Source organism: Carassius auratus, chromosome 8 (genome assembly GCF_003368295.1).
Source record: "Carassius auratus strain Wakin chromosome 8, ASM336829v1, whole genome shotgun sequence".
Lineage (NCBI taxonomy): Eukaryota > Metazoa > Chordata > Actinopteri > Cypriniformes > Cyprinidae > Carassius > Carassius auratus.
Genome location: NC_039250.1, coordinates 28,597,113 through 28,620,121, shown reverse-complemented (window position 1 = coordinate 28,620,121; position 23,009 = coordinate 28,597,113). Strand labels below are relative to the sequence as shown.

At 39.2% G+C, this 23,009-nt stretch overlaps 2 protein-coding genes across 2 annotated transcripts in view; one reads left to right on the top strand and one right to left on the bottom strand.

Annotated features, from left to right (window-relative positions):
- Window positions 1–23,009, top strand: part of cacna2d3a (calcium channel, voltage-dependent, alpha 2/delta subunit 3a) — a 173,035-nt gene that overhangs the window by 132,548 nt on the left and 17,478 nt on the right. Inside the window, exons 26-27 of the mRNA XM_026270653.1 lie at window positions 2,986–3,107; window positions 7,356–7,433. Of these exons, the coding sequence (XP_026126438.1) occupies window positions 2,986–3,107; window positions 7,356–7,433 (200 nt within the window). The remainder of the gene's footprint in view (window positions 1–2,985; window positions 3,108–7,355; window positions 7,434–23,009) is intronic.
- Window positions 9,184–22,727, bottom strand: lrtm1 (leucine rich repeats and transmembrane domains 1). Its single transcript, XM_026270651.1, is given in 4 exon segments — window positions 9,184–10,342; window positions 10,344–10,780; window positions 11,903–12,496; window positions 22,213–22,727. Coding segments are annotated over 4 exon segments (1,080 nt in total). The 5' UTR covers window positions 22,220–22,727; the 3' UTR covers window positions 9,184–10,300.

Here is a 23,009-nt window from a genome sequence, read left to right as displayed (position 1 = left end):
CTGGATGGAACCAGCGAAGACACAGAAGGTTTATGGCTGGACGGAACAAGAGGAGAGACAGGAAACCAACTGGGAAACAGATGATTTGGGGCTGGAGAGAAACAGTGAATACAGAATGCAAGGTCTGGATGAAGCCAGTGAAGAAGACAGACGCTGTGTCTGTGATGGGCTGAGGGATACAATGCGTGTTGTGCGGTGATGATGACTGGAAAACATGTGTTTAGCTGTGCATTTACTGACTGAGTACTGAACTGCAAAACAAAAGCAGATTGCCAATTAGGAAAAAGAAAAAAATCTGACGTCACAGAAATCTAAGTGAAACCTTAAGAATGAAAGAGGAAAGTTATTTTTGTACGGGGAGGCTGATGGTAAGAACGAAAGAGGAAGTAATGTGTGTGAGGCAGCGGGGCTTGCTTCTGGCCTTCCTGAAGTGGCAGAGCCCACTGGTGTTTGCGGAGCTTGTTTCAGGCCTTCCCGAAGAGATGGCTGTGGCAGCTCCACACACACCACTGTGGCAGCCGATGGTTCTGCCCTGGGTACCCACCCTGCTGGCTCTGCTTCAGTCCCCAGGTCCCCCTCCAGCACACAGATATGGTCCCTCATCCTTCCTCCTCCTCTGCCACCATTTTGCTATCCCCCTGGTCGGGTGCTTGGGAACATCTGGAAGTCCAGGCCCTGCGTTTCTCTCTCTCTCCACCAGAAGTCGCTATCTCTAGTCCTCCCAGATTACCAGATAGGTAATTGAGGTAATCCAGCGAAGGTAAGCAGCCATCCGGACCTGCTAGTCAGACTGGCGGTACAAAGCGGTGAAGGCGAGGGATGGGGGGTGTGGGGTGGGTTGTGAATGCATATCTGTATATATGTACGTATTTGTGTGTGTGTGTGTGTGTATGCAAGAGTTTGTGTATTTGTAGGCCTGGAGAGCCTAGACAGAGTCAACAATCACCAGGTGTCTGTGGAAGTCGGCGAGGAAGGTAAGAGCGTCTAGCTGCAGTGCTCTGCCGGGGGAGTTGATGTTGTTCCAGCAGCGGCCTTGGATGAGGCCAGTGCTGGTAGAGGGGAGCCGAAAGAAGATAAGATTGCCATTGTTTGGTCGAGTAGCTGCATTCCAATTACACGGTCACTCTCTTTGTCCATTCTGGTCTCCAAATCCATACATTTTCCATTCCAAAGCCATGAGCTTCTCCGTGATGGTATGGTAAATGGTAAATGGACTGAATTTATATAGCGCTTTCAACAGACCACATGGCCATCCAAAGCGCTTTACAATTTGCCTCACATTCACCCATTCACACACTCATTCACACACCGACGGCGGTGTCTGCCATACAAGGCGCCATCCAGCTCGTCGGGAGCAGCTGGGGTTAGGTGTCTTGCTCAAGGACACCTCGACACTTGGTCAGGTGGAGCCGGGGATCGAACCACCAACCTTCCGGTTTGTAGACAACCTACATGAACCACTGAGCCACTGCCGCCCCATATTATGGTATCCATATTGCGCCCCATATTATGGTATCCATATTTCCTCTTGTTCCGTACAGCTATCTCAGTGCTGACCACTCTGCCCACTGCTTCAGCAATGAAGGGCAGCCTTATGAGGCTTTGGAAAGCTGTTCCCATTTTGGAAAGAGCCGCCAGACACACAACCTGTCATCTCTCCCACGCGTCCATCGTGTAACCAGCTGCGAACGTCTGGCAGGCAAGATGGTGTCAATTGAGTTGAGAGACCAGTTGATCAAATCCATGATTCAGTTTGGAGAGCAGTGCAAAGAGAATCTCTCAGAAGTATTAGACAATAGACGAGATGAGAGAACAAGCAGGGAAGGCCAGGGGAGGAGAGGGCAAGAAATTCATCCGCCTTCACTGAGTGCCAAGAAAGAATAATATGAAACACAGTTCAAACAGTGAGAGTAATTAAGAGACATGATTCATTTCATTAAGTTGTTCTTTTTCTTTCAACACCATCTGATGTTCGTTCATGTTTTTTTTTACAAGATCTAGTCACACACCTCTTGAACTGAGGTGTGACAGCGAATGCCACATTAAAGAGCATCAAATGCACAAATTCAAATAAAAAGGGGTCTGCTGCACAATAGCCCTGAAAAGGTGATAGTGCCATAATGTTCATCAAGCCCAACATCTTGTGAAACATTTACAGTGAAATAACTATGGTGCTGTCATACAAGTGTTCATGGTTAGTTGGGTTTCATTTTTTAGAATTCTGGAGTGTCAGGCGGCCCAAATGTGCAACAGACTGATCTCTGTTGTTACACACCAGCTTAATAAAAAAATAATGGATAAATAATGCAGATTATTTCAGAATGTAAACATTGCTCAGCCGAGCTAGAGCAGCATGTGTGCTTCTTGTGAAAGTACAGAAATCTAAGGACAAGCTGAAGGGAACTGAACCTTGAACTGAAATTTTGTATTTTCTAACATAAAATATGAATGTTTTAAAAAAAATGTAATTATAATTTTGAATGGAGATGTCAAACAGTGTACTAATCAAAGACCTTAAGTCCAAAATGGACTGAAGCAGTCCATCTTTTTTTTGTGACATATCACCGGAAAAAAAACAGCTTTAATTGGCTTGAATTATGTTCATTTTAGGCTTCAGTGAGTCACTCCTGGAAAAGAGTTGTCAAAGTGTCAGCATCTAATAAAGCACTGATATGACTGACATAAAACTGAACTTTTTATTTATAGTTAAGTAGTAGCTTGTCTATGAACTTTTTTAGTAGTTATAGCAGTGTTAATACTAGTATTGTAGATAGACAAAATATATACCATAGTAGCTTCCCCAACACTGGCTACAAAACAAACTGTGTTTTTTAGTAATCTATGTCAAACTACAAAGGACACTACAATAAGTGTTACCCAGACATGAACCTAGATTTATATTCCAGAATGTCCAATATTGTTAGCCTAATATTCATTGAATAACATGTTGTAATAATGAGTATTGTGTGTGTTGTGTGTTGTAAGAGACTTCCTGACTGGAGAAGATAAGGAGGTGGTGTTCAGTGCTGACCATTTTCCTTTGTGGTACAAACGGGCTGCTGAACAGGTGCCTGGAACCTTTATCTACTCCCTTCCTTTTAGCACAGGTGATTATATACACACGAAACACCCAGTTTCATTACAGCAGTCATATATGTATGCATTACACCATGATTGAACCAGGCACAATGCAAGTCATTTCTTTGTCTATAGTCAATGTGAACCTGTTGTCGCAAGATATTTCACGTTTAAAGGAATATTTCAATCAAAAATCAAAGTCGTCATTCACTCACTCTTATTTTTGACCCCTCCCTACTGCTAGTGTGTTCTGGTTAAAAATAACACAGATTTACATGGAAAAGATGGCAACATCCATTTATTTATTAATTTTTGGTTTTTGGTTTTAACATAGGACCACAACGGTTTTTCAGTTATTTTCTTTGGATGATGAGCTAAAATTATCTACTTCAAAGACAGTAGAAATCATGTTCTCATGAAAGTATTTAGGATAATGTAACTGTTTTAAATAAGAGACTAGTTCAGACCAATGTGTAAAAAAACATTTAATACAGAACAAAAAAGCCAAAGACAGAGATTCCAGGATTCATGTGAATCATATTCTAAGAGACAAGGAAAATGAGACAAGGCCGTGTTCAAAGCCAGAAATAATTGTATTAAGTCTTTCCTGCATAAAAAGCTGAATTCACAGCAGGGGGTGAGAGTCACAGTGAAAGTACCAGACTTTTACACTAGACTTTTAAAGCATGCAGACTTATTTTGGAACCCACAACAAACATAGACAACACGTTTCATGGGGTAGCTCGGGGCTCTATAACTCATATATACTCAGGAACACTAGTCAGATCTCCATGCATAGTCAGATCTCTCCTGTGCACTCATTTACTGTAGTTGCTTTATTACAGCATTTGTAGACTTTAGCACATTTCCAAATAACAGTGCTTTTCGGGGCAGGTTATATTTTAAAGGGTTAAGTTCCGTTATTAGCCAATTCTTTACTCACCCTCAAGCAATCCTAGGTGTATATTACTTTCTTATTTCAGATGAATACAATTGGAGTTATATAAAAAATTGTCAGTGGGCAGTTTTTCTGTTCAACAGTCCAAAGGAAATCCAATAACGCATATGCATCCATAATAAAATATTCCTCACATGGTTCTGGGGGGTGAATAAAGGCCACCTGTAGTTAATCAGTATGTTTTTGTAAGTTATGATCAATTTTTTCACACTTCCGCTAACTGTCATATGTGCAAGCCTGACATCAAGCATGGTCCATGGACACACACAAAGAAGAAGATCGATGAAAACAGGTATTTAATAATGCACAAGAGGGTAATACAAAGAAGGCAGGCAGGAGACAATGAAAGGAGGAGCCATGAAGGAAACTAGAGGGACTTGGAGCAGGGGGAGCCAGGCGAGACCGATGGAGGAGCCAAGGTGGAGGAAGCGCTGATGACTCAAAGGGGGCCGACTGAAGGTGGTGGAGCAGGTGGCGGTGGAGCCCAGATGACACTGAGGTTCCTGAGGGCCAAGGTGGAGCCAGAGGGAAGGAGGAGCCTGACAAAGCTGGAGTTCCGAGGCAGTGGATGGTCGATGACAGACCAAGGTGGCGGATGGTCAACGACTGACCAAGGCTAAGCCAGAGAGATGAGGGAGCCTGGCTTCACTGGTGGACTGACAGGCCATGACAGAGAAGAGGGACCTAGGAGCCATGGTGGAGCCACTGGGTCGATGGGCCGAGGCAGAGTCCAGGACTCAGAGGCTGGAGGCGGAGAACAGGGATCCTGCAGCCATGATGCCAGTGGAGACAGGCAGACCCATGGTGATCCACAGCACAGACAGTGGGCTAAGGGTGAGCAGAGGGGCTGCCAGGAGTTAGCAGTGGTGATGGTGAGGACTGGTGCAGAGGTGGTGGGAGAGGGAGGCTGGGCGGGTTGTTGATCAGGGGGCTTAGGAATGGTGTGTGCTGCCCACACACACCACAATGCCACTCCCAGCACTGGGAGGGCCAGCGATGGGGGAATGACCTATGTGGTTGCATCAGGACAGGCAGACAGTGCAGGGCAGACAGATCACAAGCTGCCTCCATAGCTAAAACAGGGCTGACAGAATGTTCAAGGCTGACAGTTCTGGACAGGCTGATGACTATGATCCAGGGCAGATAGAAAGTTCAGGACAGGCAGATGATACACAGTCCACTGAGCTCAACTCACCCTCAGCTACGGTGCAGTGGTTGTAGCTTCCCTCCATGCTCTCACTGTCCATAGCGCTCTCCCCCATGGAAAGCTGTATAGACGGCTCTCGCACCTGGTCTGACGTCACACTCTCTGGCTCTGGGGCAATCCTCAGCTCTGTTGCTTCATTAGGTGATAGCTCTTCACTGGTGGGTTCTGGCTCTCCATCAGGGGTGGGCTCAGGTTCTTGATCCGCACAGTAGGGGATGCTCTCCGACACCGAAACATGGCATCCCTCCAGTTCAGTCCGGTGTTGTCTGGCAGGCCCACAGGGCGATGGTAATATGCCTTAATCTGTAACAGGGACTTTAAAGTCTTGACGTTTTGTGGAGAATTTCACCGGCCATTCCATTCTCTTTTTTCTTTTTGTCCGTTATTCTGTCACCAAGCATGGTCCATAAAACGAAGTAGAATATTGATGCAAACTGATTTTTAATAATCCACAAGAGGGATAATACACAGAAGAAAGGCAGGAGAAAAACGTAATCCACAAGTGACATCAGTAATACCTGGACGAGGGAACACAGGACAGACACTTTAAATACTAAAGCAAATGAAGCTAATGAATGTGACACACCTGAACCAATTGACATAATTAACAGGAGACAGAAACTAGGTCACAGTGAACACATTGGGGAATTAAAACAGGTCCATATAGGTCTGACAAAGCTGATCCGAGATGATGTAGGACGTATGCGTAGCACAACCGCTGGTGATTAGTAACGAATGCGTAAGCGCAGAGGAGAGACAGCAAAACAAAAAGTTTGGAACGAATTGGAAGAACAAAACTAGGATTTGTAAAAAATAATGTTCGATGATTTCAGTATAAACCAAGAGGAGACTGGTTTTCTTTTGATAAAGGAAGGAAACTTAGCTTCCTTTGTTCCTTTAAATAAATCCTTAAATAAATTCTCTACCGCGTATGCGCGATACATACGTCCTACGTCATCCATCGGGAATGGCTTGCATGAATGACAGTCAGTGGAAGTAAAAAAAAAAGTATTTATAACATTTTAAATATGGATATTATTCTTACAAAAATGCATTGATTCATTGAAGGAGGCCTTTATAATTGTTTTTATTTTTATCACTGAAATAAATATTATTTAATGGACAGATCATTTTAGACAGGACTTCATCTCCTCTCCCTTAAAACAAGCTCACTGTGCTGCAGAATTATTGGAGTAACGATGATTGATATTGTATTCTCTTAGAATGATTTGTTAGGAACAAACAATGGATTATTTTCCATTCATCCAAACTGAACACTGTGAAAATTCAGTAAAATTACAGAATATTCATGGCTGCTAATTAATGGTGTTACAGCATTTTTTTCTTTAGGCTAGTTCTGCAGTTTATCAAAATGAAATGGCAATCATATCCACCTTTTCCCAAATTCGTCTACTGTCTTTTAAATTCTGGATAAGATTTCTGATTTGAGGAGCTTCGACTCAAAAAGACTGCAATAAATAATTATGTCAAATAATAATGTTGCAAATACTCTTTATCCATTTGTAATTTGTATCCACTGTAAATGTTCTGTCAGGAAAATAATCTAGTGCTTGGTATTTTAATTTAATTTTGTGATCACAAGAATATATGTCTCTTTTCAGTTTGGTGTGTTCTGTCTCCTTATTTTCTTTTTTGCTTTTTCTGTGGACAAAACAACACATACTGCACTCTTGTGGTAGCAGTATGAAATGTTCACTGGAATGCACTTGTATTTCCCAATTCTCATTCAGAAAATTTCTTAAGTTATGTCTTCACTTTTTTTTTTTTTTTTGTGAATGTTTCTGAAGTATGGAAATATATGTAAACTGTCAAAGTAACAAGGCTTTTAAAAATTCCATTAGTGTTCCATATAATTTTTTTTTTTAATTCAAGCTACATACACATATGGTACTTTATAGACTTAAAGACATTACTGCAATAATATTTAACATTAGGTGGTTGATGTGGTTAATGTTAAAATGTGGGGAAATTAAATCTGAGTTTAAGATCAGGAGAAAACAAAAAGCACACAGTTCCACATTAAAACAGAAAGTGCTGGCCTGGTCTCCTCTGTACTATTTGTTTTAAATGAACTGTATCATTGTGTTTCAGGCTCTGAGAATAAGAGTGTGGTTTTGGCCAGCAGCGCCATTCATTTGCTGGATGAGAGAGAGTCGCCCATCGCTGCAGGTAGCGCACTTGTCCTTTAACCTTGCATTAATATCACTGCTTATTTTACAAAATCTTGTGTTTTTGTTGTTACTTCTGTGCACTGGAGGTGTTTATGCTTGAGAGTGATTGTGAGATGGAGAATTACATAATCCACGTGAGCAAAAAATCTTGCTAGACAAACAGTAGGAATGGATGAAAGGAAATAGAATAACACAGAGAGAACATTTGAAAGTGTCTGCTTGAACATAAGCCTGGAGGAGCACACACACGCACGCACACACACATAAACACACACATACCCTCATGCACAAATGATTCATGTTATAACTGACAGAGAAATGAAGTAGAACAGACAGATTTTCATCTACTGCGTATGATTCATTGTTTTGCTGGAGTGTACATACACACAACTAAAATCAAGATCTATACAGTATTTCATGTTGTTTATTTTATATATTTTAAATTCCTTTACATCTTTTATTTTTATGCTTTAATGCTAGTCACTAGTGAACATATATTTAACAAATATTTATTTTTATACAAACACATACACATATACAAGAGATATATGACAAACTGAGCTTTCTAGCTCAATGAGTGTTGGTTGATTTGATTTGAAAATAATATATATATATATATATATATATATATATATATATATATATATATATATATATATATATATATATATATATATATATATATATATATATATTATAATGTTGATACACTGCTTCAGATGTGATAGTGCTCAGTTTCTCAAGCGCATTGCAGCACACACTAATGCAGCCTGACATACTGATGACAAGTCTCTCTTGTGTAACCGGGGCATGTGTGTCCTTGGTGTGTTTTAAAGGCTAGTTTAAAGGATTTATTCCTGTAATCACAACTTGAATATGATTTGTGCTTGATGACAGCCATAGCATTACACTGAAATAAAAATGACATTGTTCCAGTGTGTAAGAATGTGCTACTTTTCCCTTTATTAAAAACAAACAAACAAAAAAAAAATATATATATATAATTTTTTTAATGCACTTCTAGTGTGGCCGATGTATTTTTAATAATATTAATAGTCAGTGTACTTTTTAAAACACTTTTAACTTAAAGACTGCTTGATGATCATTACAGAAAGAAAGAAAGAGAGAAAGATTTAGCACTGTCATTTAAAATAATTTGAGTTTTTTTTGCATGTATTGCATGTTGTACTTCACAGGACATGTAAACATTACCATTGTACAATATATTACTTGGTTGGGTGCTCTGATGTTACATAACGTACATAGATCATTTCTGACAGATAAACCCTTCATATGCATGTTTACATAATCTCTCATAATCTCCATCATAAGACATCTGTATCACTATTTCCTTCTTGTCGTCTCATTTCTGTAGAGCTCCAAATCTCTTAATCCACTGTTTGTCTCTGTACACAATCAGATTCGGTATATTCTCATGGATGCTTATATAACGGAGCACACTGATAACGATCTGTCTGATGTAATTATGGAGTGATAGAAATAGTCCTTTCGTCATAATTTATCATATTTTTATCTTAAATTATGCAATAGACTGTAAATAAAAACCTTTTAAAAGGAATAGTTTGTCAGAATGTAAAAATTGCTTGTTAATGGCTGTGTGTAAATTCTGTGTGATTGTGTAATTTCTGTGTCACGAGCGGAAGCACAATAATTGTATTAGCATTAGGCAGTCACACAACTGAGGAAACAGGTAACACAGGATGGACTGAAACACTTACGCTGATATGTTCACTTAAATCTCTGGCCTAACTAAAGCTCAATGGGAATTAATGTTGCTTTATCCATAGAGCTACAATAGTGTAAACAGCAGGAGGGAAGTCCCACCTCAGTTTTTAGTCTTAGAATATGAAAAGTTATAATAGATACCAGAGACTATACGAGGGAGAAGAGACAGACCACATATAGAAAAATGAATACCACTCAGTATGTTCAGTTGATTTAAGGGTACACCTGAAACATGAAATCTAGTCACGCTGCACACAATTTAAAGATTTTTGTTGTTGATGATGGCCATTTGCAGTACAAATCAGGAACTTTGTGCCTCAACTACAAAATCATTCTCCTCCCCATTCTTTCCAATGATTTCACAAAGATTTGCATAGTACTGAGAAAAAAATAATAATTAAAATAAAATAATGTAAAAAAAAAAAAACAACAACAAAAAAAATATATATATATGGATGAGATAGTTTGGCAAATAAGTTTAAAATCTGTAGCAGGCCATAAAATGTGAGCTGGCTACAATTTGGTGGCATTGTGTTGGACAATTAAGGGGATAATTCACTGCTAGAAAAAATAGCTTTTAATAAAACTTGGCTGTTTATGAATTAGGAAGGCATTGTTTTTGTGTTTACCACTACATGACTGAAGAAAACAGAGAAAAGGGCTATGACATTCCCTTTTGTCCGAAAGGTAGGGATACTTCAGCACCCATAGTGCATTAGCCGTAGATAACATGGAGAAAGAGTACACATTGCTAATTTACATATACTACTAATACAAAACTGGTTGAAAACTCTACAAACATGTCCTATAAAACAGAATGTCTCTTTGTTTTGACTGGCAAAGAGCCAACTGTCTTCCCTAATTGAAGCTATAATAATAATAATAATAATAATAATAATAATAGTTTTGGAGTTTTGCGTCTTTCCCGTTTTAGGTAGGAGCTGTATCTGCATAATTAGAAACAATAGCTGCCCTAGGGGCATTGCCAGTATGTCTGCCAAGGACACTGACTTGCCTTGAAAGTAACTTTGTAGATACACAACAGTATGTAGATAATCTTGAGCGTAACCCTGATGTGTATTTGTGCTTCGTGTGCATCATGTGATGCTGATTTTCGCGTCACTCCAGAGGCTCCTTGTCCTCGTCTCTTTCAATGTTTTTCCTGCTCCTCTCCTGAACCTGCCTCTTTCGCTTTCTTCTTCAGCTCCCTTTGATACTTGGCATTAATTGCTGCATACGCACATCCATAGACAGCTGCTGCCAACATCATCAAACACACAATTCCACAAACCACTCCTGTGATGACCACTGTGGCTATGGCGCGTCTGTAGTTCACAGGTCGGGCTCTCTGCTTGGGCTCACACTCAGGGAGTATCGCTTCTCCTTGGGGGCTGAAATCACTCCCAGATGGTGATCTGGGGCTTGGATGGAGCTGCCCACTGATCATGCGATGCTTGTTGTCCATGTAATGGATGTTAGCAAACAGGTAGCTGTAGCTGGTGATCATGCAGGAGTGGAAAAGCTCGTAGGGAATGTGCCGGAGGTCCCGCTCCAGCATGAGATGAGGCTGGACACATGTGACACTGTCGACCACTCCACCTAAGAACAAGAGAAAATGATGAATCTGAAATGGCTAACAGATGGAGGTCATCTTCATTATATTGTTTCTTACATTGTGTTTCATCGTTCTAAAACTGCTTTTAACCCCGAGCAGAGGAAAATGTAATTTCCTAGTGCCATTCTTTACCTGGGGAATGTAAAGTCTGAAATGCCAGCTTAAGAATGCCCAGGATTAATTTTTAATACCCTTGGAAAAGATTTTCCTCAATTAGTTTACCCAGGGTTTAAAATGGCACAGGGTTAACAAATGTAAAAGCCTTTATGTAAAGCTTAGGGCTGGTAACCAGAAAATAGCTTCTTTTTTTTTTTTTTTCTTAATCTCTTCGTGGAGCAAGCCATGAACTTTCAAATCTAAACAAAACAGTGTAGGTTTGTGTCATAAGATTATATTGACGGTAAGTCAAAGTCATGGAAATAAATTCCACCATCCTAGTGATGAGGCAATAAACACTGATTGTGTGATGTTTTTTTTTTTTTTTTTGGCAGAATCTGTGCATTAAACAATATACTATATATAACATTTTTGTTAGGGGGGCGTTGAAAATGAACCATGTTCGGCAACAAATTAAATAAATAAAAAATAAATAAATAAATGAAGTAAAATAAATAAAATAAAATAAACAGCGGGTCACCCCATGCTCCAACTTTTCAAATAAACTCACAGCAGCAGTTCAAGCGAGACTGATGCAAAAACATGTTCCATGATCTGCCAACTGGAGGGAAAATCCATGGAGCTCTAACAGGTGTGCCCCAAATCTGGAGTCTGCTCCCAGTTGTCAGCTGCCTTAAAACTGTTTGTCAGCTGTTCAGCCAATCCAATTGTGAGAAACACAATTAACTCATTCACACCTACCTAGAAAAGGATGGCACTGGTAGAGGGCAAGACTGGACACTCATGCTAAACTTTTAGCTTTTGATAATAATATATAATAATAACAATATAAATATATTTCAGTGGAATTTTCAAAATTATGAAACTTAATTACTTTAATTCTTAATTTTTAAGATGTTTTTTAAGTTATTAATTATTGATTGATTGATTCATTCATTTATTAAACACTTTATTGTGGATTCAACCATTGTTTTTTTTTTTTTTTTTACCTTTGAAGACAAATGTCTCCAACCATAGTTTGAGTCCTATCAGATGACAGTCACATCTCCAGGGATTGCCCTTCAGCTGCAGAATTTTAAGATTGTCAAGAGCCTCCAGATGTATACGGTCCAGCTTCGTTAGCCGATTGTAATGGAGTGACAGATGTGTCAGAAAGTGGAAACTATCAGCAAAAGCTGCTGGTAGACCACCTATGGTGTTAAAGGACAAGTCCAATATGGTTAGATTTCTTATTGAAACCAGAAGGCGTCTATCAACTTCCCGAATAGAGTTATTGGCCAAGCTGAGGACCTTTAAGCTTCTAAGTCCCAAAAGGGCACTAGGGGAAAGCGTTGTGATTGAATTGTTTGCTAGGTCCAGAATTTGAAGTTGTGGTGTCTCTCGAAAAGACATGGAGCCCAAGCCTCGCAGACGATTATTTTGAAGATACAGCTCCAGGGTGTCTTGATGAAGTTTACGTGGAATATCATATAATCCTCGTCCTCGGCAGTCCACCACTTTGGCATGAGTGTCACACGAGCACTCCTTGGGGCAAGAGGAGACTGTCTGGAGTAATAACAGGCTGGATAATACAAAGACCACACCTGGTGAAGAGACAGAAGAAAATAGGAAATTACCATTGGATTCATTTGGCCTTGATTTCATTCTTTTCTGTTTCTTGGACAAACAGTACATTAATTATCATGACACAAGCATCAGACAAACATCAGCATCAGAACCAGTCACTTATAATTCAGATGAAAACACAAGTGAACACCGGTGTCTGCTACCTATTTTTCTTTATCCCCTTTGTGGTCAAAGATCGGCGACGGCCCCAGATTATTGTTGTTTCCCTTTAACAGCACGTTAAACGGATTCTGAATAGAACCAGAAAATCGGAGCATATCACACCAGTCCTCAGGTCCTTACACTGGCTTCCAGTTACATTTAGGATTGATTTTAAAGTACTTTTACTCGTAAATAAGTCACTAAATGACCTAGGACCGAAATATATTGCAGATATGTTCACTGAATATAAACCTAACAGAGCACTCAAATCATTAGGATCGAGGCAGTTAGAAATACCAAGGGTTCACACAAAACAAGGGGAGTCTGCATTTAGTTACTATGCTTCCCGCAGTTGGAATCAGCTTCCAGAAGAGATCAGATGTGCTAAAACACTAGTCACATTTAAATCTAGACTCAAAACGCATCTTTGTGTACTAATAATTTCATAAATTGTCTTATGTAGCTTGATGCTAACGTTAGCTCTAATGCAGCTACATTGCAGGTGTGGTTCTTCTTCATAATGCATTTTGTCATAATGATTCACGTAAGGTCATAAGAAAATGTTTTGTTGTATTTTTATAGAAAGGCTTTTGATAATAGTTTGGTAAATGTATACTGTGATTGAATCGATGTGGCTTGTAAACCTTGTAATGCCAGAATAATGGCTAATAATGGCTAAATAACATTATTTATTTTTTTAAATAAAATAAAAAAAAGAATAATGCTAAAAGAATAATGAGGATAATGTCTCATATCTGGCAGAAGTGAGAAAGTCTCATCGAGTGACAACAATAGAATCTTGAATGAGGCAGTCTGTCAGTCCAGACAAGAGATAATCGCTCACAGCACAGCTTTCAGGGGTCATAAATCAATTTTATCAGCCTTTTTTTAGCCTTCTATAAAAAAAACCCCAACATGTTCTTGTTTCAGTGTTTCAATTGTTTCATAAAATTCACAGTTTGTGAGATTAAGTTCTGAAATATCAAAATGAAGTATTAGTAGACTTGTGGCTTTAGCTTCATTATGTTCCTGAAATCATATCCTACATCATCATTTTTTAAATATAATCTTACTTAATAATACACAAGATTTGTGGCCGTGCAGGACATTACAGGAAAATGTGTTCTGCTGCAAAAAGGGAAACAGTGTTAGTCCTGTGGCAAAGAGGGCCAAGTGACAAGTAAATCAATGCACAACAAAGTGTCAGTGGACATCATGGGAGAAGATGTTGATCCTGAAAGGTGTTTGTTCAGCCAGGGGACACAAATGATGCTGAAATGTCAATACTGGTGGATGGGATGCCAGTGATCATGCTAATAGACTCGGGTGCAAGTTGTAGCATAGTCAGTTCTAATGTGTTCCAAGCACTGCAAAACAACGGTCATACATAGTTAAAGAGCACATCCAAACAGCTTAATGCTTATGGATCAGATACATCACTGGCTGTGGAAGGATATTTCACTGCCAAAATTAGTCCAGTTGCAGGGAATAAGAGTTTCAAAGTGGACATTTTGGTTGTAGATGGTGCACAGACATCTGTGTTGGGATGCAAAACTGCAACTACTCTTGGAATTTTATACATTGGTGCTCTGTCAAATATATCAATGCAGTACTTTATGACGACACTTCTACATTTGCAACTTCATTACAACAGGAATAAAAGGCATGTTTTGAAGGTTTGGGAAAGCTAAAAGACTACGATCTACAATTACATGTCTACAGCAGATGATGTTCCTGTTGCACAGCCGACATGCAGACTGCCGTTCGGTGTTAGGAAATTAGTTGAGGAGAAACTGCAGCAGCTTGAACAACTGGATGTCATTGACCTACTCCATGGATATCACCTCTCGTGGTAGTGCATTAGAAAGGTGGAGACATCAGGATATGTGTGGTTCTGCGTAGAGTCAATGAAGATATAAAAGAATCATGTTTGGCATTTTTTCTGCTCCTGAAATGTGAGTCCACAACATCTCGAATGACATGTGGTATTTGGAAAGACTGTGCAGGAGCATTATGCACGCTTGCATCAAGTGCTGAAACGCTTGAAGGAGAAACGGCTGACACTAAACAAGGATAAATGTGCCTTCAGGATGATGGAGATGGAATTCATGGTACATGTCCTTTCAAAGAATGGAGTCGAGGCAGTGCAAAATACTTGACAGCCAAAGAATGTCACTGAGGTGAGGAGCTTTTTTTTTTTTTGCTTGGTAAATTACTGTGGTCGAATCATTTCTAGCCTGGCTACTATCTCAGAAACTTTGAGGTGTCTCACTAGCCCAACGTATACATGGTCATTGGAGAAGGAACAAGAGGCTGCATTCAAGGCATTGAATATGGCACTGGCAAGTTCCCAAATGATGGCTTACTACAGCCAGGAGGTGGAAACACAGGTGATCACAGATGCCAGTCCATTAGGGCTTGGAGTGATCTTGACCCAAGCACAAGCTGATGGTGCATATAAGCCAGTCTACTATGCCAGCCATGCTTTTTGAAGGATGTGGAAAGACAGTATTCTCAGAACAAAAGAGAAGCGGTGGCCATAGTGTGGGCCTGTCAGAAGTTATATGTGTTCTTGTACGGTAGAGTATTTTCAATGATAACCGACCACAAACCGTTGGAGGCAATTTATTCACTAAGATGCCTGCCAGGATTGAATGTTGGGCTTTAAGGCTACAGCCCTACAAATTCTAAGTAATTTAAAACTGGGCCCACAGAATGCAGTCAATTCACTTTCTCACTGTGAATCCCCCACCAGTTGCAGCTGTCCCGAAAGATATGACACCTTGTGAATTAGAGGATCAGCAGCGGATGAAACTCAGCAAAGTTTGAGGAAATGTATGCAGCAGAGTTGTTGGAGCTTGTGTAGTCTAGATTACATGCGCATCAAAGATGAACTGTCATGCATTGGCCACTTGATTTAAGGGAAAATTGCATCATTATTCCTCAAGCAGCCAGATACTGAACTCTACTGTTGGCCCACGAGGGTATCAGGGTATTGTAAAAACCATACAGCGCCTCAGTAGAAAGGTATGGTGGCCAGGAATTGATAAAGATGCAGAGCAACTGGTTATTTCCTGCGCTGCATGGCAAATAAATGGAGCATCTCCCAGACCTGTTCCTGTCACATGTACTGAACTGCCACAAACACCATGGCAAATTGATGTCATCGATGCATGTGGGACGTTTCCTTTAGGTGAGCTTTTGCTGGTCGTAACCGACGACTACTCAAGATGGATGGAGGTGAGTGTGCTTCACCACATCACTGCTAGCAACATCAACAAGTGTTTGATTCACAGATTTCAAGAGACAATTGTTTCCGACAATGCCACACAGTTTATGGGGTGAAATTCAAAGAATTCTTGGTGCTCAATGCAATTCAGCATAGACGCATCACACCATACAAGCCTCAAGCAGGCAACTGTGTTCTGCTAAAACAACCGAAACAGAACAAGTTGACCACAGCATTCGAGTCTTAGTGGTACTGTGTTGTGGAGAGGAAAGGACCATCTGTCTTTCTGGAAAAAAAAATTGTGTAAAGTGCATGAGACATACTACTTCGGTCAAGAGATAGGTTGCACCACAAATTCAGAGTGCTGACATGGATGATGCTTAGATCGGTCCAGACCATGTCTCCAAAGAACCGTCTGGAATGATTTCCAGTAGACTTGAAGGATGTAAGCAGTGTTCAAACGGGTTCTCATCACCGTGTCATGTATCATGAAATGTAGTTTGCATTTTCAGATGGTGCTGAGGCTTTTAAAGTGGGTTTAATTTCCCCTGGCAATGTATGGCTCACAGGTGACTACAGGACCTCAAATATGTTTTGCTTCTAATCCAATTGACCTATTGGTAAGCCCTGCCCCCTTAGAATATGTTGTTTTTTCAGACAAACAAAAGAACCTGCTCACTGTCTTACATTAAAAGCTGTCAGTATGAAAACCTTGTCCCATGTTATGTAATACAATAAACACGCTAGCTGAGCAAGCAACTGAAACAATATTTATAAGGACCTTCTCAAATCAGAAACTGGGTGGACAGAACAATCCGTGCAGCAGTAAACAAATACTCTGTTGCTTGCAACGCTGGTCTTCTGTCGGGAAACATAAGCGAGTACAAAGCATCATGCAATGCTCTCTGATGCACAGAAAGAGTCGCCAAACACCGATACAGGGATCGAATATAGTAACATTTCCAGCTAAATGGCTCCAGACACATGTGGCAAGGACTAAGAACCATCGGTGCCTTTGGAAATAAATCTTCTGCAGAGGTGAGAGCAGATCCGTCGCTGGCTGACAAGCTTAACACTTTCTACGGCCGATTTGAAAGCACGTAAGGAAGCAGCAGTCAGAGCAGCGATAATCATGTGATCCATGTGTTGGAGGATAAGGTTTGGAAGGCTCTTAAGCGAGTGAACGTCAGGTAAGCAGCTGGACCTGATTCTGGCCGTATTCTGTGGTCCTGTGCTGATCAGCTCGCTGTTTTGTTTACATCTATTTCTATTCTCTAGCTACATCTGTGATTCTCACCTCCTTCAAAAAATCAGTCATCATCCCTTTGCCAAAGAACAATAAACCCTCTTGTCTGAATGACTATCGTCCAGTTGCCCTCACATCAATAGTCATGAAGACTTCAAGGGATTGATTAAAAACTACATCTGCTCCTCCATCCCTGATACTTTGGACCCTCTTCAGTTTGCTCTCCCCAACAGATTCACTGATGATGCCATCTCTCATGTCCTGCACTTTTCCCTCAAGCACATTGAGAGCAATAACAGGAACTATGTAAGGCTGCTATTTATCGACTATAGCTCAGCTTTCAATACTATAGTCCCCATGAAGCTAGCTTCCAAACTCATGGACCTCTGCCTGAATTCTTCACTCTGCAAATGGATTCTTGATTTCCTCACTGGCAGACCTCAAGTGGTAAAAGTAGGCCAGCACACCTCCAACTCCATCACCCTAAATGTAGGAGACCCACAGGGCTGTGTCCTGAGTCCCCTGCTCTACTCTCTCTACACACATGACTGCGTGTCTTTGCACAGCTCCACATCTATAATCAAATTTGCTGATGATACTGTGGTTCTGGGCCTCATTCACAACAATAATGAGACCGCATACTTGGGGGAGGTAGAAAAACTAGCATCATGGTGCCAGGACAACTGTCTCTCTCTGAATGTGAGCAAAACTAAAGAACTGATTGTGGACTTCAGGAAGAGACAGCAGCAGCCCTATACTCTTATGATCAGCGGGACCCCTGTGGAGAGGGTGAGCAGCTTCAAGTACCTTGGTGTAAACATCTCGGAGGACCTCACTTGGACTACCCACATTCAAACACAGGTTAATAAAGCCTGGCAAAGACTGTACCATCTGCGACAGCTGAGGAAATTCAGGGTCCCACCAGCAATCCTGAAAACTTTCTATTCAGAGGCCTTAGAAAGTGTATTAATTCAGTGTATATCTGTGTGGTAAACGCTGCAAAAGTAGAGCTGTTAAAATCATCAAGGACTCCATCCACACCAGTAACCATCTTTTCACTCTGCTCCCATCTGGTAAGTGTTTCCGTAGCCTGATGGCTAAAACCGAGAGACTTAGGAGGGTTTTTCCACCCAGGCCATCAGGCTCCTAAACTCAAAACCAGCCTCTTAACGTCTCCATGTAATATTCACTTTATCAGAAGATATTCATCATTCACTACTGCACATTGAAAGTGTCAAGCTCTTTGGACAATTGCCTCCTGTACATTCCTGTGTATCTTAATATTTAAGACAAGAGTATAATTCACATATGCACATTGCCTCTTGTACATCCCTGGGTATCTTAATATTTATAAATACAGTGTACTTTTATCAACATTATTTTCAATTTTTTATTTAATTCTACAGTATAAATCTTTTTTTTTTTATTCTTATATTTATATTGTTTACTCTTATTTCATTCTTTCATAGCTATATTAATGTAATATATATATATATATATATATATATATATATATATATATTTTTTTTTTTTTTTATTTTTTATTTTTTTTTATTATTATTCTTTAATAATTGCACTGTCCATGGAGCGGACCTGACTCACATTTCACTGCTGGCTATATATATATAATTGTGTATGTGACGAATAAAAAATCTTGAATCTTAAATTCTATTGCCTATCCACTCGGGATACCTGGAATCAGTGTTATAAGTAGACCAGGCATATTCTTTTTCCATTTTTTGTAGCATGAACCCCATCGAACCGATGAAAGCTTTGTATCTTTTAATGTTTTTCTATGGTGCTGAAACCTAAAGATGTCTGAGCCCCGTGCAACTGGTACTCGACTGCCACTGCCTCATCTGCGTTTGAGGGGAGGGGCTTACTGATAGGTCAATTGCTGAACCAAGTGTTGCACAAAATGAAGAACAAGTAATCTGATTTATTGATTGTGCAGATGTGGACCAATCTGCTGTAGGATTCAGACTTGGTAACCCTATTGAACACACCTTCTTGGAAGATTTTTGTCAAGTGGTACAACCTCATTTGGGCTTGTGTAATGGTTAGGCAGCTGCAGAAGCTCCTTAATGGTTAGCAATGGAGAATCCCTCCATAATCACCTTAACGGTGCATGCGCAGAATCTGGTGGTTTTGCAGTCTTAGATATGTCCTTTGCACCATGTGATGTTCTTCTCATAAGAAGAGCTTGGTTTGCTTTCCAGGGCATTTCCTGCACTTTATTTAAAAGTGTTTAAAAACAGATCTTTCTATATCTAGGCTCAAAGTATTCATTGTGGTTATAGCAGCTGATAAACTTGCCAGAAGGGGTAGTTCCCCTTTATTTACAGGCGTTTACATTTCAACCAGCACAATTCCCAGTTTGACTCTTTCCCACACACATTTGGCACTGGTCGAATTAGCTATATATTATGGAGATTTATCCATTGATTGCGCTATTGGATGCGATTGGATGTTTTCCATTGGCCGATTATTCTGAGAGCCTTGAGGAATGTGTTTTTATTTTTATTTTTTATTTTTGTCCAATGCCTTAGTCATTTTGGGAGACATTTCGATGTATAAGAATGACTGTTGAAATGAGGTGAAAAATTAATGAATTTATGCCGCAATTACAATTGTAATAATAATGTTACAAGGTTAATGTTTTAATTTTATTAGAAAATATGCTATATATGAAACTGCCAGTGGTGACAAGTTTTAATTGGGATTCAAACTGGCCAGTTTCTTGTGACATTTTAAAAAAAGAAATAAAAAGATAAAAATAAAACGCACATCGAACACATTATTTTTCATCGAAGGAGATGGAGAGCCTCTTCTGGGTTGCTTCTGATAGAAACACCAAGGACTGATAAGAGTGGCCACGATCAGCACCGGTGGCTGTGTCAGAAGCGTAATGTGCCTAACATATGTGCAGTGTAAATAAGCGGTTATACAAACATTAATGGTTAGGAAAGCCCTAGATACTTGAGAGGGGCCATGTATAGGTGTTTTTTTGGAGGTACTGTAAGTGTACATCAAAAGTAAAATATCCTCATGCGAATGTAGAACTTTTTTGTGATATATTGGAGTTTTCGCAAAATTGGTGGGTTTACATTGGACTTATTTGCAATTTATGCACTGAATCATCACCAATTATTCATTAACATTAAACCATTCAAGAACAAAACACCACTCTGGTGTGGTCTTGGAGAATAAGAATTTAAATACTTAAATTTACATAAACTTAATTAAGAAATTATGCCATCTGATGAATCTACATACATTACAACTATTGTTTTATTTTTATTTTTTTAATGAAATTACCAATATAACAATTATTTATATATATATATATATATATATATATATATATATATATATATATATATATATATATATATATATATATACATACATACAATGGTCATTTTATTAAAAGTCAAGTTTAACTTGTAAATACTAGATATTTAGTGTCTGAGGGTCTATAAAATAAATCTCTTGCTTTAAGGTGTTACATTTACAAAGTGATTTACTGGGCACTTACTGAAAGGCCAATCACGCTAGCAATTTAAAGCTAATTACTTTATTATGGTCACATAAATGTAATATTCACCCTTGTGGATTTTCCACAAAAAAAAAATATGTTTTTAAAGCCCCAACCATAGTCATAAAATCTCACTGTTTAATGAGAGCCAACAAGCATTAACATTTGTGCAGTGTTTGGAGTGAATTTGTTCACTGACCTGAAGGGCTGCTAAATAAAGGACACAAACGTCAGACTTGAGAACAGGGCCATACTGAATATGTGTGTGTGTGTGTGTGTTCACACATGAGGTGATGTTTTACCTTCAAATTGTATGTTTTCAAGTCACACACAAATTCAGATGAAATCACAATAGTAATCCTTAATAATTCTCATAGAATTTCAGTTTGGGTGAACTATTCTTTCGAACTAGTATTATGTTAATCCTCAAATTCTCTAGTATAATTTGATATATAAGAAATTTCAGAAAAAAATAAAAAAAATACCATGGCTGATTAAATAGGAGGGTCACACTAAGTTTTCACATTTACAATGTGCATGTGCTGTCTGACTTCTAATTTCTACTATACTGCAGATTATAATTTTATAATTTTTTATATTATGTATTTTGTCTCAAACTTTTTCTTAATTTTATTCATTTTTATTTTTTATTATTTTTTTATTTTGTAAAAAAAAAGTTTTTTGCCTTTTTAAATAATGGGATAGATATAAACACGTTTAGCAAATGCAAATAAAAAAAAATAACAATAAAGCAAGCATGTTGAAAATTTGAACTTAAATAAAAGGGGAATAGATATAGGTCTTATCATATCGTGATTGTTAATGAAAGTTTGTGATTCTTCTGATGAGTAGCACACATGCATCTGATAATATCCTGTTTTCAGAGCAGTTTGGTTCTCACCAACTCTCTCTGTGAAAGCGCTGTGAGTTTAATGTGCATTTTGGAATATGATCTGTGCTATGTTCAATGTATTTACATCCACAGCCGCATAGTTGACAGCTTTTTTTGTGGACAGAAGTGTACAGCATTTTACCAATATTCTGCCTTAATAAAAGCTCAAAAGTGTTAAAATGTTTTACTTTAATTTGTAATTAAATCATTTAGAACAAATATTTTTATTGTAACTTGTAGTGTTAATTGGTTCTTGTAAAGAGTGTAAAACCCTTAAACGTAACTGTTATTTGTTTACAGTATTCCAAATGTCATGTGACCATTAACCGACCAAGTGAACCATGAGCATGCAAAAGCTTCACTAACTCAAAATATTAACTTGAAATCTCATACTTAAATTTTTTTAAATCTAAGGGGTTCAGCTGACAAAAACCTTTGGTAACCTCTGTTTTATTCAGTTAATTATTTGGAGCTTTGCTGCACTTCAGTACGTAGAAACAAAACGAAAAAAAAAAAAACCTCTCTAACACACACAGAGTGTCTGAACAGTTTATCATGGCAGTGATTATGTTTGATGTTAGCTAGACCAGTAACACATAATACAAAAATGACATAACACAAACTCACCTGCCATGGTTTCTAGAGTGTTCCTCCTGTCAGTGTGTCCAGGGTTAGTCCAGCATGTCAGATCAGATTAAAGCTCACAATCCCAGTCATTAAAACGTGTGTTACTGGATGGCGGTCATTTTCTTCTTCTGTGCCTCTTTCTATCTCTCTTTCGTTCTCTGTAGATGTGCATACATGCAAATACCTTCATGTTTTGCTCTGTATCATCTTTACATCCATTGCCTCATACATACCCACACGCAATAAAAACACACTCTCATTGTCAAGAGCCACTCTGTGACTCTCTCTCTCTCTCTCTCTCTCTCTCTCTCTCTCTCTCTCTCTCTCTCTCTCTCTCTCACACACACACTCATACACACACAGTGTTCTGTTGAACTGCTTTGACATCACAGAGTGTCCGCAGGCAGAGAACTGGCAGAGCATGCCCTTGCATTTCTATCATTTCCCTCACACACACACACACACACACACATGCCTGAAGCTCCCTCACCAGCTCACGCGGTGTTGCTCACATGCACACTGCCTTCAGAAAGCACTGACCTCCTTTGCATTTCCAAATGTTAGGCTGTGTGCACTTTCCTTAACAAGCATTCACACTCTTTAGTGTTTTGGGTACGTTCATGTTCACTCACTGTTTAGACTGAAGAACAGACTACAGTTATTTACTATGATGTTAATTTAAGTCTGGACTCATTTTCGCTGAATGCTCTGGTCCTAAAAATGTAGTGTCATTATGCTGAACGCTACATGTTGAGTTCTCCAACATGCTCATCACCACATGACGGTATCCCAGATAT